Raw genomic sequence first — 16,437 nt, 5'->3', positions numbered from 1 at the left:
CCATGTCTGGAAAGTCAACGGACAAAATTCTGGAGATAGAAGTGAGCAAAGCTTGAAAGCACAAGGTATCTGTGTCAATCTCATGTAATTCGTTGAGACCAATATAATGATTTGCTTGAATTTATTTAAATCCATGGATCAATTTTCTTGATATGAGTATAACTGTGTTTGAGTTCATCTATCTGAATTTGTACAATGATCTTCTTTATATAAGTCTGACGATTTGTTTGAATTTGTTGTCTTGATTTGTTATAAGGAATCAGGCATTCTTAGAATTTCATGCATTACTTTAGTTGATATGAGTTACGAAAATCTGTGTGAATTCCCTGATCTTAGATGATTTCATGCATGATAAAGACTTGAGTGCGTTTGACTAAAATTAACGTTGTAAGACATGAAGTGAGATTTCATGTATGGTAAAGACTTGAATATGTGTATTCGCTGAAAATAACGTAGCTAAGCCAGGTAATGAATCTCATTAATTCATTTGTGTAACTGAGAGTTGTAGTTGTAGTTGTTGTAGTGTTTAACGCCATTTTTCAGCACACGATAGGCTATACATGGCGGCCAGTATTAATGGTGGAGGAAGAACCCTGAAAAACCCAGGGAAGAACCACCGACCCACGAGAAGCTACTGGCAGGCTTTCCCACATACCCACGCTAGCCGAGCCTTGTAACTGAGAGAACAGAACTGCTATGTCTTGTGTGATGTTAATGCAAGCCAGTGATGAAATAGCCATTAGGGAGTACATTAATCTTATGAAACTAGGAAGTACATTAATCTTATGAAACTAGGTTTGTTTATGGTCTGCCATGTTTGGCTTAACCAGACAGCCTTTGGTATCTGTTTGAATTCTGATAGGATGATATCTGACATAACAAGAGGGGAGTAATGATCTATTCCCACAAGGATATCTGACAGAAGATTTAAGTTGCTTCTCTGTTTATTTTGAAAGGGGAAATAGCTCCACTGATGTATCCACGTACCTACTTATCCAAGTATCTTTGTATCTACGTACTTACATATCCACCTACCCACACAAAGTTTGAGGGCCAAAAGTGGCGAGACAATAGAGAGTTTGGAGAAGAAAAAAAAAGCGAAAGGACCAAGAAGAACAGCCACAGTGAAGTTGGAGTGAACTGGAAATAAGCAGGTTATGAAGTTGTACAAGGCAATGACTTTGATTGTTCACTCGACTCTATGATGAACCAATTATATCTATTAAACAGATCGGCCATTTATATAAGTATATTTGTCTTTGAAATTCGGTGAATGATTTATTTCAAAAGAGAAGTGTATTCTCCTTCACAGAGAGTGAAATCTGAATTTTACTTAAATCGGTAACTTAAGGTAGAATATTTATTACTCTTTTTGTACAAGAGTATATATACAGATGACTACAAATGCAATCTCACTTCCATTCCTAAAATCCTGGTGGAGACAAGTCCATGCATGATAAACAGAAGTAGCAACCATAACTGACTTGAAACTCATCTGTACACTGTAAAGAGCAGAATCCAAATTCATGTCCCTTTGAACTTGACTGCAACCACTGAAATCCCCATTTCCAACCATCACTTAATTTCATGCAATATTCTGGTTGCTTGGATTTCGACAAGCTTTAAATGTCAAAGTCAAACCAATGCAATTTTATGCCACCTGACCTCCCGAGTAATCCAGCCATAATCAATTAATACCTTTAATCCTATCTGAATTACTTTTGATCATACATAGTAAGCATTCCTATTGTTGTACAGTGCCCAGTCCAGCCTCCCCTACCCCTCCACACCGATGATGCATGATGTGAAGATGAAAGTATTGAACAAGTTAATGTAAACTAATACAGAGCTCGAGCCAGATGACCAATAGTGGTATTCTAAATTAGCCAGATGACCAATACTGGTATTCTAAATTAGCCAGATGATCAATACTGGTATTCTAAATTAGCCAGATGATAGAAAGAAGAACAAATAATTTTGTTCATTCTGACAGACACTGTACTTTTCTTTTGTTGAGCGTAAAAATTAGTCCCAAACTGTGTAACGAGTTTAATAAATTTAATATTAAATCATTACCCATTTGAGATTCTTTTTATCACATAGTTTTATTTCAGTGGAAATTATTTAGATAGAAAGAACATTTGTTGGGCGTAAAAATTAGTCCCAAACAAAGTTTAAATAGCAAAAGTATATTATACATTTTTGATAACTATAAATCAAAGAATACGCACCCATCAAACTGGCAACTGAACATTGTTAATAGTATATGTACTATCCAGCTCATCACATATTTCCCAAGGATTTGTACTTCTACTGAAAACGTCGACAAGTAAGTATATTTTCTAGATTCAATCTCAACACTTAATTTCTTCCTGATACACTAACATGAACTTATGAAACACTGTGGTTTTGGAAACATTCACGTTTGTTAGCCAAGTCCAAAGGGACTAATTTTTTCACTGACAATAAAATGCATAAATCTGACACTGGGAGTTTCCAAAAAGAAAAATACTTTGAAATTCATATACATGTATCTGCCTCATATTGTACTCAACAGAATCAACTCAGCAGTTGTAAAACTGCATCAACTGAATTTGGGAGCAAAACATTCATGGGTAAAGAGTAACCTAAACAAAAGTCATGCTGTAGAAGACAGGAAGAACAAACAAAACAAGCTGGATGACTCTGCACTACTCCACAATAAAAACAGAGAACAGTATGTCTCAATATAACAGCAAATCTCACCACCACTGCAACTAAGAGTTATTCCACAAAAATGTTCTTGTGACCAGGAAAGACACTTTTAATGGTGAGAAGCCACGCAAAGATGCAATTTAGAATTTCATGTCATTTTATGATGAACTCTCCGAATAACCAGAGTACCCTGGCTTCTGTTTGTTCAAAAAGCATCTTTCCTGGATACTATGCAAGTTTAAATGGAACAGTGCACATATGTACATGTAACTCTATTACAACAATGACATTTGGCCTGTATATATCTGAGTGATCAAAAGCTGATCAACTGGGGGAAGGGCAAAGTTTTAAGTAAATGTTTCTCTGAATCCTTACCCAATTAACAATAATGTGCATTAAAGCCTGTGCATGTACAATCCAGCACTATAAAAAAAGATGAAGACAAAGAACAAGTCTTGCACATTACCTCCCCTTACCATGACCATGTGTCAGTAGTTTTAGGCTAAGTGATATACCAATGAGGATGCTCACATGTCGCATGGTAGGGTGGTTGGGAGGTTTTCAAAGTAATGTGATCAGGTAAGTAATCTCAGAGAAGCACAATTTACTTAAATATCTGCTTTATCATTCAAATACATGACCTGATCACATTAACATTAGAAAAACAGGTTTTAGTTGGAGTAAAATGCTGAGCATCTTACCTATACCTCATGTATCCTTTTTGGAAACAAAAGCTGGATTTCCCATGTGAACATTAGCCCATTCCCCTAATTGATGTGACCAATAGCCCCTTCTCCTAATTGATAACCAGCAGAGTTTCCCATGTGACCAATAGCCCCTTCTCCTAATTGATAACCAACACAGACTAGGTTGATGCGATACGTGACCCCTGTATCTGGTGATGATCGCCTTTATCTTTTACCAATAAAATTTTCACTGATAAATTCAATAAAATTAATAGGCTGTGTTAACTGGGTCTGGTGGTCATTTGGGCCACAACCACCAGATTCAAAGTTTGTCTATGTGAAGTTAAACCACTGGGAAAAAACTGGAGAAGGTTGATTCTACATGCCAGCCAACAGCTTATTTGATATCTCAGATCGAAATGTTACATTTGAACATGAGGCTCCGAGATCACTCTAATTTCATAAGCTGAAACCTTCATGAGGCAACTCTGACCTTTTGAGAAATCAGAGCATGTTCATCCTGCTTCCTGGCCTTCACATGTTGAAATAGTCACTTGTGTGTGCCAAGACTTGCCTCTGTTCACTTCAAAAAGTATTTAAAAGCATAAACAGGGTGATGACACTGTACCTAAAGTGGAATGTAATATTACAAAACACATTCACAGTTGGGTAACAATGCCTAGAACACTGACAACACCAACAGTGGTTGAGGATATGACACAAGATCCCCTACACTTTGCAAAAGAGAGTTAAAAATATGGGGAGGAGGGCGAATTTGTCTCAACCACCACCCTTTTTGTACATTTGCTGAACTCCATGATACCTCTTATTACAAAACACTATTATTTTCTAAAGAATATTTATGCCACTAAAGTGTTATAATGCAGAATACTTACATCTATGCTGCCATATGGCTGTATCAGTAGTGGTGGTTCTATGTGCGGTTTTGGTCTCTTAATTGGAGGGCCATGAAACCAACCACTAATGGAGAGGCGTATTTTATCTTCAGAGAGAATTTCTGCAACCTGCAATAATTTAACATTCATTACCAGATTTACCATGCATAGAACAATATGCTGACAATGAGAAAATAAAGCAGAACTTTAAAAAATAATTACAGATAAAATAATACTTATCACTAGACCTGGACAAGTCATTTAAATGACTGAAGTTTGATTTATCAGTTTTATTTTATATCAAACACATGAATATATTATTATGACTGAAAAATGAAAATGTTAGTTTACTATCCAATACAACTGATTCCATAGTCCTCTGATCCCTCTTGTATTGGCTTATTTTCCTTTCTTAGGGAATACTTATGTAAGAAAGGTGTTTACCCCTATATGCAATTCACTCAATTACATGGAAGGGGTACTCCATTTAAAGCCCTATCATCATCATCACCTCTACCATCATCAACATCAGACACAGTAGCAGCATAATTGTCAATCACTGTAGAGACATAATGGCAATGGAGATGAGGCATTTCTTTGTATAATCAGTTAGGAACCACAATATGAACATTACCTGATGGAATGAGACGGCACTCACTTCAAAGAAGACAAAATTATTCCTGACAGGTACAATGGACTTGACAACATCTCCTGGCTGACAAACATCTACAAGAAAAAAGATTTCAACCAGCATAAGATTAATACCAGTCCTGTCTACTGCCATCAACTAATGGTGACATCTATAGGTGACTAACAAAAGCCAAATGAATTACAAGCTGTGATTATAAAAAAGTCAAAACAGCAATTAGGTATCTGAGTAAAACATTCATGCTAATGGGAGATTAGAGCAATAAATTAATCTTTAAGTTCATTGATTTCATTCTAAATTTTGTCTGTGTTCATTATACACTTCAACAGCATTCATTATGCATTTCGTTTGCATTCTATTTTCATTTCACAGGCAAAATTACCAATTTCAGGTTCTCCATTTAAAAAGATTTATTTTAATGGAATATGAGCAAAACTGTGCATTCTGCAGTTGCCTAATGAAAAACTAAAGTCTCTTGAAGGGAATGACACTATACTGATCGCAAAGAATTTCGAGGAATCCACAAGAAGTCTTTTTCTTCTTCCATTTACTATATTAACTATTGAGTATTAAAACCATTTCAGATATTCTTGAGAAACTCCAGGAAACAAAATTCCTGATGTGTTTGAGGTAGCATATTCACCGATAAATGTACAAAAGTTACTGTCATGGCTTTTCACTGTAAGTGACACAAGCTCATGCTAAATTTGGGCAAATCCCTAATTTTGTTTTGTACACCAAGATTACTTAAGTGATATCATACAAGGTATTTTTCTGAAACTGGGTTTGATAAAAATCCATTTACACTTGTTTGTATGATCATATTCACAAGCCATGTATATAAAAACACAAGGCATGACCTCTGACCTTAAAACCAATGTCAGAGTGCTGACATATCATTGTGATTGAAAAATGATAAAATAAAAGTCTGATCAAAATTCATCTGTACATGCACAAGTCACTGCGCTCAAATGGCATACAAATTTGCCAGCAGTGACCTTTGACAAGATCCCAACATTAAATATGTTTGGTTTTTAAAAACCTGTTGACAATAGATCTAGTGGTGGCCAGACCTGCATTTTTTTAAAACTCAAGACCAATGCTAGATTGCAATAAGTGAAAGACAATGTCAATGCAACAAATTCATTCAAGAATAACAATATTTTTGAGATTCAGGATCAGATACATGTTATTACACTATGACTTTCAAATCAGAAGTAGTGATAAAAAATTTTTTTAGATGGCTGTCATGGCAGTCATTGTTAGATTAGCAATATTTTATACTGAATCAACTACATACTGCAACAAGAACTGTTTAGGGGGTGCTCACCAGTCATTATGTACTTCTGAGAGAGTGACGTATGTAAGGTGAAGTTGTTGCATTTAAAACATGCACAATGGAGAGAATGTTGGCATACCTCTATGCTACATTAATGTAATGTGGGTGATATTTCTTTGGATATTGTACTTTTGGAAATTGAACATGATTTAAGCACACTGTTAACTAAAATGACTGCTCCCTTGTGCTAAAAAATCAGCCTGAATTAGTCTAAAGTACACTACCCATAGCAGCTATTAAAACAGGGAAAATGAATTTTGCCAGACTAGTCAATACCAGCTTCTGAAAGTGCAATGAATGAATTACCAAATATATAAAATGTAAAAAAAGGTAACGGCTCTTTTTTATACAATTTACCTCTGAAGTTCAGGAAGTGAAAATGACCAAGTGGAGCTAGCACTTTTTTGAAAGGTGCACATCTGGAGTGAGGCAAAGCTGTATACTCTATAACCCATATTACACCCATCATACACCAAAATAAAGGGAATTAAAGGTTCTTTGAATTATACCTAAGATATACAAGGTCTTTTTTAAAAAGCCAGTATAACCAGTGAAGAAAGGTGGGGAAATTCTTTTTATTTAAAATTCTAACACTATGCAAAATACGAAACTGTAGAACGCCACTTTAAGTGAAAACTCTGTCGATCATGACAATCCATTCATGAGATAAAGCCATGAAAAGATTTTTATGATGGCATCAGATAAGTGGAAGGTCAGGCTCCAGCTTCTCTAAAATCTCATATTTTTTTGCACAAATAGTGAATTCTGAATATCTTTTTTTTACTGCTTGATCAGTAACAATGACCATTTTGCTGAATATGAATCTACATGCATCAGGAATTAAAATAGTCATAAAATCCTGATTTTCCCTTAAGAAGTCTTTACTTATTTCAAGAAAATTTGAGGATTTCCTTTAAAAAAATAGGAATTTTTCAACTCTTTTTTTCAAAATTAAATTTTAAAATTAAAAGAGCAATTTTACATTCTTTCCACTATATTTCTGAATATTCTCTGAAGTATCATAAGCAAGATAATGTAAAACCTCACCATAAGAAATTTTGAGAATTTTAGAGAAATTAGGTCATGATAATCACCAAACTCAATTAAGACAACTATACATGTCAATACAATTAACAGTCCAGGAGGAGAAGCTATAACAGGATTTCTGAGATGATTACCAATACAAGGTCAAATAGCATCATCTTCATTTAGGACCATTTATATAAAATTATACACCTTTAAATGAAATCTAGAATCTGAAAGAGTAGGGATAAAATTATTTGCCATATATGCTGGGCATCAGATGGTCATCAAGCCATATATGCTGGGCATCATGCCATATATACTGGACATCAGATGGTCATCATGCCATATATGCTGGGCATCATGCCATATATACTGGACATCAGATGGTCATCAAGCCATATATGCTGGGCATCATGCCATATATACTGGACATCTGATGGTCATCATGCCATATATGCTGGGCATCATGCCATATATACTGGACATCAGATGGTCATGCCATATATGCTGGGCATCATGCCATATATACTGGACATCAGATGGTCATCAAACCATATATGCTGGGCATCATGCCATATATACTGGACATCAGATGGTCATCAAGCCATATATGCTGGGCATCATGCCATATATACTGGACATCAGATGGTCATCATGTCATATATGCTGGGCATCAGATGGTCATCAAGCCATATATGCTGGGCATCATGCCATATATACTGGACATCAGATGGTCATCATGCCATATATGCTGGGCATCATGCCATATATACTGGACATCAGATGGTCATCAAGCCATATATGCTGGGCATCATGCCATACATACTGGACATCAGATGGTCATCAAGCCATATATGCTGGGCATCAGATGGTCATCATGCCATATATGCTGGGCATCAGATGGGCATTAAGCCATATATGCTGGGCATCATGCCATATATACTGGACATCAGATGGTCATCATGCCCTATTTGCTGGGTATCAGATGGGCATCATCTTCATTCAGGACAAACCATATGTCATTAGAAATAACAATAATAATAATAATAATATACACTTACTTAGAAGTTAATTAGAATATACTATTTTCCAGAGATGCTCCCAGAAGCATAAGGGAAGATTTCCACCCTTGTCACAAAAATAAGAGGGGAGTATAACATAAATGGGAGGAGGAAACAGCCATAATTTAATATTTAAATAACACTTCAAATATTCATCTCTCTTCCTGCTCCACTCTGTAAGACACATACTGAAATCAAAATCGTCACAAAATGTTGCCTCTAGTTTTCTAAGCATTAATCTGTTGATTATTCCTGAACCTAATCTGTTCCTTTTCTGTGTATGAATATTATTCTATACTGAGTACCCGCTTTCACAGTCTGATGTTTGAAGGGGCATACACAGAGCTATCTCATCCACCTGGAACAAGTTTGAAAACTGTTTTTTATGGTTGTTCCAAAGCTCATATTGTCTTTTGGATACTTCTGCTCCAAAATAAGATTTTTGACTAACATGAGCTTTGCCAAAGTTTAACTTTCTTGAATCAGTACTCTGCTGAATGCTATATCAAATTTACATTTCCACAATGCTGAATTAAGCCCATTAAACGGAGGTATTCTGATCAAATAAATACCATTACTTCTTAATTTCATTTTTAGATAGTTATTTATTAGATTTATCATAACCTTTATGCTAATGCTATATGGTTTTGTAGCACATGATCCCACAGGGCTAAACTGTGACAAGAAAAGAAATGAAAAGTGCACTCTACTTTTAAACTGTCTTTATTCTAATCTGGCTTGTTTATCTGTCTTTTCTAAATTTAATTTCCAAATACCACTGACAATGATCGGCATGCTGTCTGTGTTTGTCAATCCAGCATATTTAACGCCATTTTAGGGTTCAAAATCACTCACTGTTATCTACATTAACACTTTCCCATTTCCAATAATCTGACATACCTCCTAACTTTAATGCTAAATTGTCTTCATCACTATTATCAGCCAGTTCTTGCCAAATGAAATCCTCATCTAAAGATGAACCATGCTGGGAATCAGCCACTTTGGGTCTTCTAGCACATTTGTAAAACTTCCTTCTTTGATGCAAGGTTCACTCTACGAATGAATGCTTATTATGGGGCCCAATATGCCAATCAAATTTAGTTTAGTAATGATTAATGTCAAGCCGAAGAAACCAGATGTATAAACAGTTATGAAAAAAGACAAGTGCTACAATATTTCTACTGGCTTGACTTAAGTCACAACAAGCACTTTAAGGATGGACAGCTGAATAAAACTATACTGTGCCGAGTACAGTTTAAGGATGAACAGCTGAATAAAACTATACTTTGCCGAGTACAGTTTAAGGATAAACAGCTGAATAAAACCATACTGTGCCGAGTACAATTTAAGGATGAACAGCTGAATAAAACTATACTTTGCCGAGTACAGTTTAAGGATGAACAGCTGAATAAAACTATACTTTGCCAAGTCACAACAAGCACTTTAAGGATAAACAGCTGAATAAAACTATGCTGTGCCGAGTACAATTTAAGGATGAACAGCTGAAACCAGATGTATAAACAGTTATGAAAAAAGACAAGTGCTACAATATTTCTACTGGCTTGACTTAAGTCACAACAAGCACTTTAAGGATAAACAGCTGAATAAAACTATGCTGTGCCGAGTACAGTTTAAGGATGAACAGCTGAATAAAACTATACTTTGCCGAGTACAGTTTAAGGATGGACAGCTGAATAAAACTACACTTTGCCAAGTACAGTTTAAGGATGGACAGCTGAGTAAAACTATACTGTGCCAAGTACAGTTTACGGATAAACAGCTGAATAAAACCATACTGTGCCGAGTACAGTTTAAGGATGAACAGCTGAATAAAACCATACTTTGCCAAGTACAGTTTAAGGATAAACAGCTGAATAAAACTATACTGTGCCGAGTACAGTTTAAGGATGAACAGCTGAATAAAACTATACTTTGCCGAGTACAGTTTAAGGATGGACAGCTGAATAAAACTATAATGTGCCGAGTACAGTTTAAGGATGAACAGCTGAATAAAACTATACTTTGCCGAGTACAGTTTAAGGATGAACAGCTGAATAAAACTATACTGTGACGAGTACAGTTTAAGGATGAACAGCTGAATAAAACTATACTTTGCCGAGTACAGTTTAAGGATAAACAGCTGAATAAAACCATACTGTGCCGAGTACAATTTAAGGATGAACAGCTGAATAAAACTATACTTTGCTGAGTACAGTATAAGGATGGACAGCTGAATAAAACTATACTGTGCTGAGTACAATTTAAGGATGAACAGCTGAAACCAGATGTATAAACAGTTATGAAAAAAGACAAGTGCTACAATATTTCTACTGGCTTGACTTAAGTCACAACAAGCACTTTAAGGATAAACAGCTGAATAAAACAATGCTGTGCCGAGTACAGTTTAAGGATGAACAGCTGAATAAAACTATACTTTGCAGAGCACAGTTTAAGGATAAACAGCTGAATAAAACCATACTGTGCCGAGTACAATTTAAGGATGAACAGCTGAATAAAACTATACTTTGCCGAGTACAGTTTAAGGATGGACAGCTGAATAAAACTATACTGTGCCGAGTACAGTTTAAGGATGAACAGCTGAATAAAACTATACTTTGCTGAGTACAGTTTAAGGATGGACAGCTGAATAAAACCATACTGTGCCAAGTACAATTTAAGGATGAACAGCTGAACAAAACTACACTTTGCCAAGTACAGTTTAAGGATGGACAGCTGAATAAAACTATACTGTGCCGAGTCCAGTTTAAGGATGAACAGCTGAATAAAACTATACTGTGCCGAGTACAGTTCAAGGATGAACAGCTGAATAAAACTATACTTTGCCAAGTACAGTTTAAGGATAAACAGCTGAATAAAACCATACTGTGCCGAGTACAATTTAAGGATGAACAGCTAAATAAAACTATACTTTGCCGAGTACAGTTTAAGGATGGACAGCTGAATAAAACTATACTGTGCCGAGCACAGTTTAAGGATGAACAGCTGAATAAAACTATACTGTGCCAAGTACAGTTTCAAATGTGCAACTTGAAACTAATTTGCAGTTCTCATGCATCAAAGCTTTCTAGTGCATGAATTCACACAAATTTTGCATGAAACATGAGATTGTGTGCCCAGGGACTATCTCTGGTTCTCCTCCAAGGCCCTCTGAATATATGAAGTATAACAGCACAAAGTGTATATGATAGGCATTAACAGAGTAAATTTATGTACACATTAATATTTACAATAACAACTGCCTCTCAGGATAATAGCTAAACAATTCTGTTAAAGCACACTTAGATTTGTTCTGTAACTAACACATCAACTCCATTTGCTTATCACTATTTAACATTATAAAGACATGCTCATCTTTAGCTTGCTGGGTATTGAAAACCCCATGGTGATATGACCATCCATTCTTCTGGAGTTATGATAAGATATTCAAGATGGCCACCATGTCAGCCATGCTGTACCTCAGAGCAGCACTACTGTCATTAGACTAATTAGACTACAAGAGAAGTCTTCCAATGAAAACCCTTAGTTGATATGACTATCTATTCAGGAGGAGTAGTTACAACAAGAGTTTCAATATGGTCACTGTGGCATTCATTTTAAATATCCAAGGGGCACCACTTTCTTTAAAGACAAAACCTGGTGATGAATGTGTTGATAAAATTCCATGGCTATCATCGTGATAGTTTAGGAGGGGCAGCAATAACAACATTATGCTAAATGACAGACACCTTATGGATGTCAGATTGATGCTGGAAGCATGGCATACCCACCATCCTTATCAAACAGTTCCAGAGCACCACCATCTTCCGCTGTCCAAGTGGATGGAACCAAGTAGTAAATGAAGGCAATCCGCCTCTCTTCCAGCTCGTCATCATGGCAACACAGTATGTCTGAAAAGAAGCCAGTCAAAAGTTATACTAGATGAAAGGTACTGAAAAATGGCAGAACTGATCAACAACACTCTGGCCAAAGAACTGATCTCTGTTGTTTGATACTAAAGAAAATGATGATTCTAGATGCCTAAAACCCATATAGTGAAGCATTTGATGAAGCACAACAAAAATTACCATTCAGAAGTAGTGAAGACAAACGATTCTTACTATACTGGTTTGATCACCAAGACATGCAGCACATTTGCTGATACACAACTCTGTGTACAAATGTACAAATAACTGTGCACGAATGTTTGGGAAATGGACAAAAGAAAAGACGGACGATAACGGGTGTGCAAGAATGTGTGGGAAATAGACAAAGGAAAAGATGGACAATAATGGCTGTGCATGAATGTGTGGGAAATAGACAAAGGAAAAGATGGACAATAATGGCTGTACATGAATGTGTGGGAAACAGACAAAGGAAAAGATGGACAATAATGGCTGTGCATGAATGTGTGGGAAATAGACAAAGGAAAAGATGGACAATAATGGCTGTGCATGAATGTGTGGGAAATAGACAAAGGAAAAGATGGACAATAATGGCTGTGCATGAATGTATGGGAAATAGACAAAGGAAAAGAAGGACAATAATGGCTGTGCATGAATGTATGGGAAATAGACAAAGGAAAAGATGGACAATAATGGCTGTGCAAGAATGTTTGGGAAATAGACAAAGGAAAAGATGGACAATAAAGGTACAATGAGATGAAACAAAGAAAGACTTGCGTACTGCTGTGTTTGAGAAGAAACAAGAAGAGAAAGAATGGATTCTTTATCTACTGAATATCCTATACAGTGAGAAAAACAAATCTGATGAAATCTTTTATCAGGAAAACAGAATTAGTTTTATATATATATACACTTAAGAGTAGTATGGCTATGATGAATTGAATACTGTTTAAATGTAGGTAAAATAATAAAATTTATATATAATTAGCTTTAACTAGTTGGCTTGAATCAAGTCAGCATTTTATTCTCACAGAAAGGGAATGAATGTCATAGACATTTATGCATGAGTATTTTGCTGAAGTTAATGAGTTTTACTAGTGATTTGCTGTTTATCACTGGATATTTTAGCACTTGCAAAAAGAGGCAAGATCTTCAAATCTCAACTTGCATTTTCCACCATAAATTTTCATCTGCAAGTATGCAAGTGTAGCACTTAAGACACATGCACAGACATGAGTCTTCTATTGCTGCAATGAACACATTGGCTTAATAAAGTGGATAAATAATTGAGGGATCATGAAGTTCTAATCCAAATTGAGAGCTTATCCAACCCATCTGTGGCATTACTTCCACTACAGAGAATACAATTTTACATCTTAAAAAAAAAGATTTACAAGTGACCCAAGTCATGTGGCTTATACAACAGTTGACCATTTCACAATGAGGGTTTATGTAGTATTGTTGGAACACAAACCCATATAAACTATCTTCCAAACATATATCATGTTGATTGTACCTTTTCTTCTGTAGACTGACACAAATTATCCCTAAAGATAAAGGCATAATAGGCATTCTCCTCTTCTGTAGACTGACAAAAATTGTCCCTAAAGATAAAGGCATAATAGGCATTCTCCTCTTCTGTAGACTGACAAAAATTGTCCCTAAAGATAAAGGCATAATAGGCATTCTCCTCTTCTGTAGACTGACACAAATTATCCCTAAAGATAAAGGCATAATAGGCATTCTCCTCTTCTGTAGACTGACAAAAATCGTCCCTAAAGATAAAGGCATAATAGGCATTCTCCTCTTCTGTAGACTGACAAAAATTGTCCCTAAAGATAAAGGCATAATAGGCATTCTCCTCTTCTGTAGACTGACACAAATTGTCCCTAAAGATAAAGGCATAATAGGCATTCTCCTCTTCTGTAGACTGACAAAAATTGTCCCTAAAGATAAAGGCATAATAGGCATTCTCCTCTTCTGTAGACTGACAAAAATTGTCCCTAAAGATAAAGGCATAATAGGCATTCTCCTCTTCTGTAGACTGACAAAAATTGTCCCTAAAGATAAAGGCATAATAGGCATTCTCCTCTTCTGTAGACTGACACAAATTATCCCTAAAGATAAAGGTATAATAGGCATTCTCTAGCTCATAGTCATCAAAGATCATCGACGATATTGCCAGGTTTTACTGAACCTGAATGGGAAATATTCTCCAGATGTAGAGAAGTAGCAAGTTCAGCCAAACAGATTAAAAGATAATCCCATTAATATGTACCGGGTTACTGAAACTGGATGGGAGATATTCTCCAGACATAGAGAAGTAACAAATTCAGCCAATCACATAAATGATTATCTCATTGATATGTACAATTCTCACATCTGGTATTGCAAAATCCATATAAGGCAATGATGATATTAGCTTATTTACCAGGCTGTAGCAAAATCCCAAAGAAAATTGGTCTCCAGAGCCGTAACAAGTCATGCATTAAAAAACAATACAAGATTACCTCATAAATATAAATAATCTTGCTCATAATCAAATTTGAAATTATGGCCAAAAGATTTTGGTTTTTGATGTAAGAAGTTGTTATATGTTAGTGTAAACAGAATATTATTACCGTCTTTGAACCCCATATATTCCTTCAGCGAAATGCTGTGATGTTCATGACAGTCAGGAAATTCCATACATGTTGGTAAACTAATAAAACTAATAATATGATGCAAGTCACTAATCACTCCTGTAAACAGGAATGTAATAATTAAATTTCCATAGTTTTAGTAAGACTAATTAAATAATGACAGCCATATCAAATGCAAACATAAAAATACATTTGTGTATTTAAGGATTTTTATGTGGGGAGACAATTATGATTACAGATTACAGTTACTGCAGGTCTGTTAGCAACAATGCAATCATGTTTGTACTGTTTTATCTATAAATTCCAATTTTTGGAGATAAATGTGAAACAACAACTTAAAAAATGCAATCTCATTAAATTACAAAAAACACACAGTAAACATAGAAATATTTTTAGTCTTTGAGTACAGCATGTCTACTTAAAGACTCAGTCCTACTTTGCTGTGATTTTGAAGGACATTTTGAATTTAATCAGTTGAACTTTATTTATAGCGTCACACTCCAAACACCCTTTTGGTAATTAAGGTAAGAACCAATGATCTTCAATCATCCCCTGTTCCCTCATTGTCATAATTAAAAATTACTTTGTGTTCCTAATTGACAAGACAAAAGAAATCAGATTCTTGTGGATTAACCAAATTAATTTTTACTGGCTTACATATGAAATAAACATTTTTCTCCTGTTACAAATGTAAACAGGTTAAGTACACCATATCCAGACATATTATTTGATGCTGCAATATTCTGTGGTAACAATGGTTTACAGCAGTTGCATTGCATATCAAAAACTTTCATTTTATCTCCAATACCAACAACTTGCCATCAATCAGAAAATTAGACAAATAAGGCTATATACATGCTTTCTGCATTTCTGTATGACTCTTCATACTTACTTATAAAGAAATTGTCTATTTTCTGTTGGCCTTTAGTGAGAAACAGCATGCAGTTAAAGTCTGATATCCTCATTATAGCATTAAAGTTGTGCTGATGGTTGGTCTCATAGACAGCAAAAGGGAAACTGCGGTGGCTCAATAATTAACATGCAAAACTCCTGAGCAAAAGCGGATGGGTTCACATCCTACCATTGGACCGGTCTGGAACAGCTATCACTAAATAACCTACTTGTGTTATTATGTAGTAATGCACCAAACCAAACCAAAACCAAAACTAAACTATACAATACAGTAAAAGAACCATTCTATTAAACATCACTGCATCTAGGTTTTACAAATTCAGGCCATGTGCCTCCTCTCCTATGGAGAAAGTGGGGCAGGGCCAACCAAGTGAGACAGGAGGCTCAGTGTTCAATTTGAAAACCTTTAAAAAAGTAAGACTGTTTCAAGAAAGAATGTCTTCTGGCTGCCACTTCCCATATATATACAAGTGGACATTTTTTCCTGAAAATTTTATTCAAAAAGTGTAGGAGTTGTCTTATAAGCACAACATGCAATAAAAAATTGGGCTTTTCTTTACTGTTGCATGGCAGGTCTGCATGGACAATAGTGTCCAACAGAACTTGGCATCCAAAAACTACACCACTGAC

The 16,437-nt window shown here is 35.5% G+C and overlaps 1 protein-coding gene across 2 annotated transcripts in view; it reads right to left on the bottom strand.

Annotated features, from left to right (window-relative positions):
* The window catches only part of LOC149806964 (prolyl 3-hydroxylase OGFOD1-like), a 64,865-nt gene that overhangs the window by 37,223 nt on the left and 11,205 nt on the right, over positions 1 to 16,437 (bottom strand). For both annotated transcript variants that reach the window (XM_089960159.1, XM_089960160.1), the window contains 3 exons: positions 12,140 to 12,259; positions 4,911 to 5,002; positions 4,277 to 4,405 (listed from right to left, as the gene is read on the bottom strand). In XM_089960159.1, coding sequence (XP_089816285.1) covers positions 4,277 to 4,405; positions 4,911 to 5,002; positions 12,140 to 12,259 — 341 coding nt within the window. The remainder of the gene's footprint in view (positions 1 to 4,276; positions 4,406 to 4,910; positions 5,003 to 12,139; positions 12,260 to 16,437) is intronic.

This window comes from Sinohyriopsis cumingii, chromosome 1 (genome assembly GCF_028554795.1).
Source record: "Sinohyriopsis cumingii isolate HCF-2022 chromosome 1, ASM2855479v2, whole genome shotgun sequence".
Taxonomy (NCBI): domain Eukaryota; kingdom Metazoa; phylum Mollusca; class Bivalvia; order Unionida; family Unionidae; genus Sinohyriopsis; species Sinohyriopsis cumingii.
The sequence above is the reverse complement of the archived record's forward strand: the minus strand, read 5'-3'. Positions and strand labels throughout refer to the sequence as shown.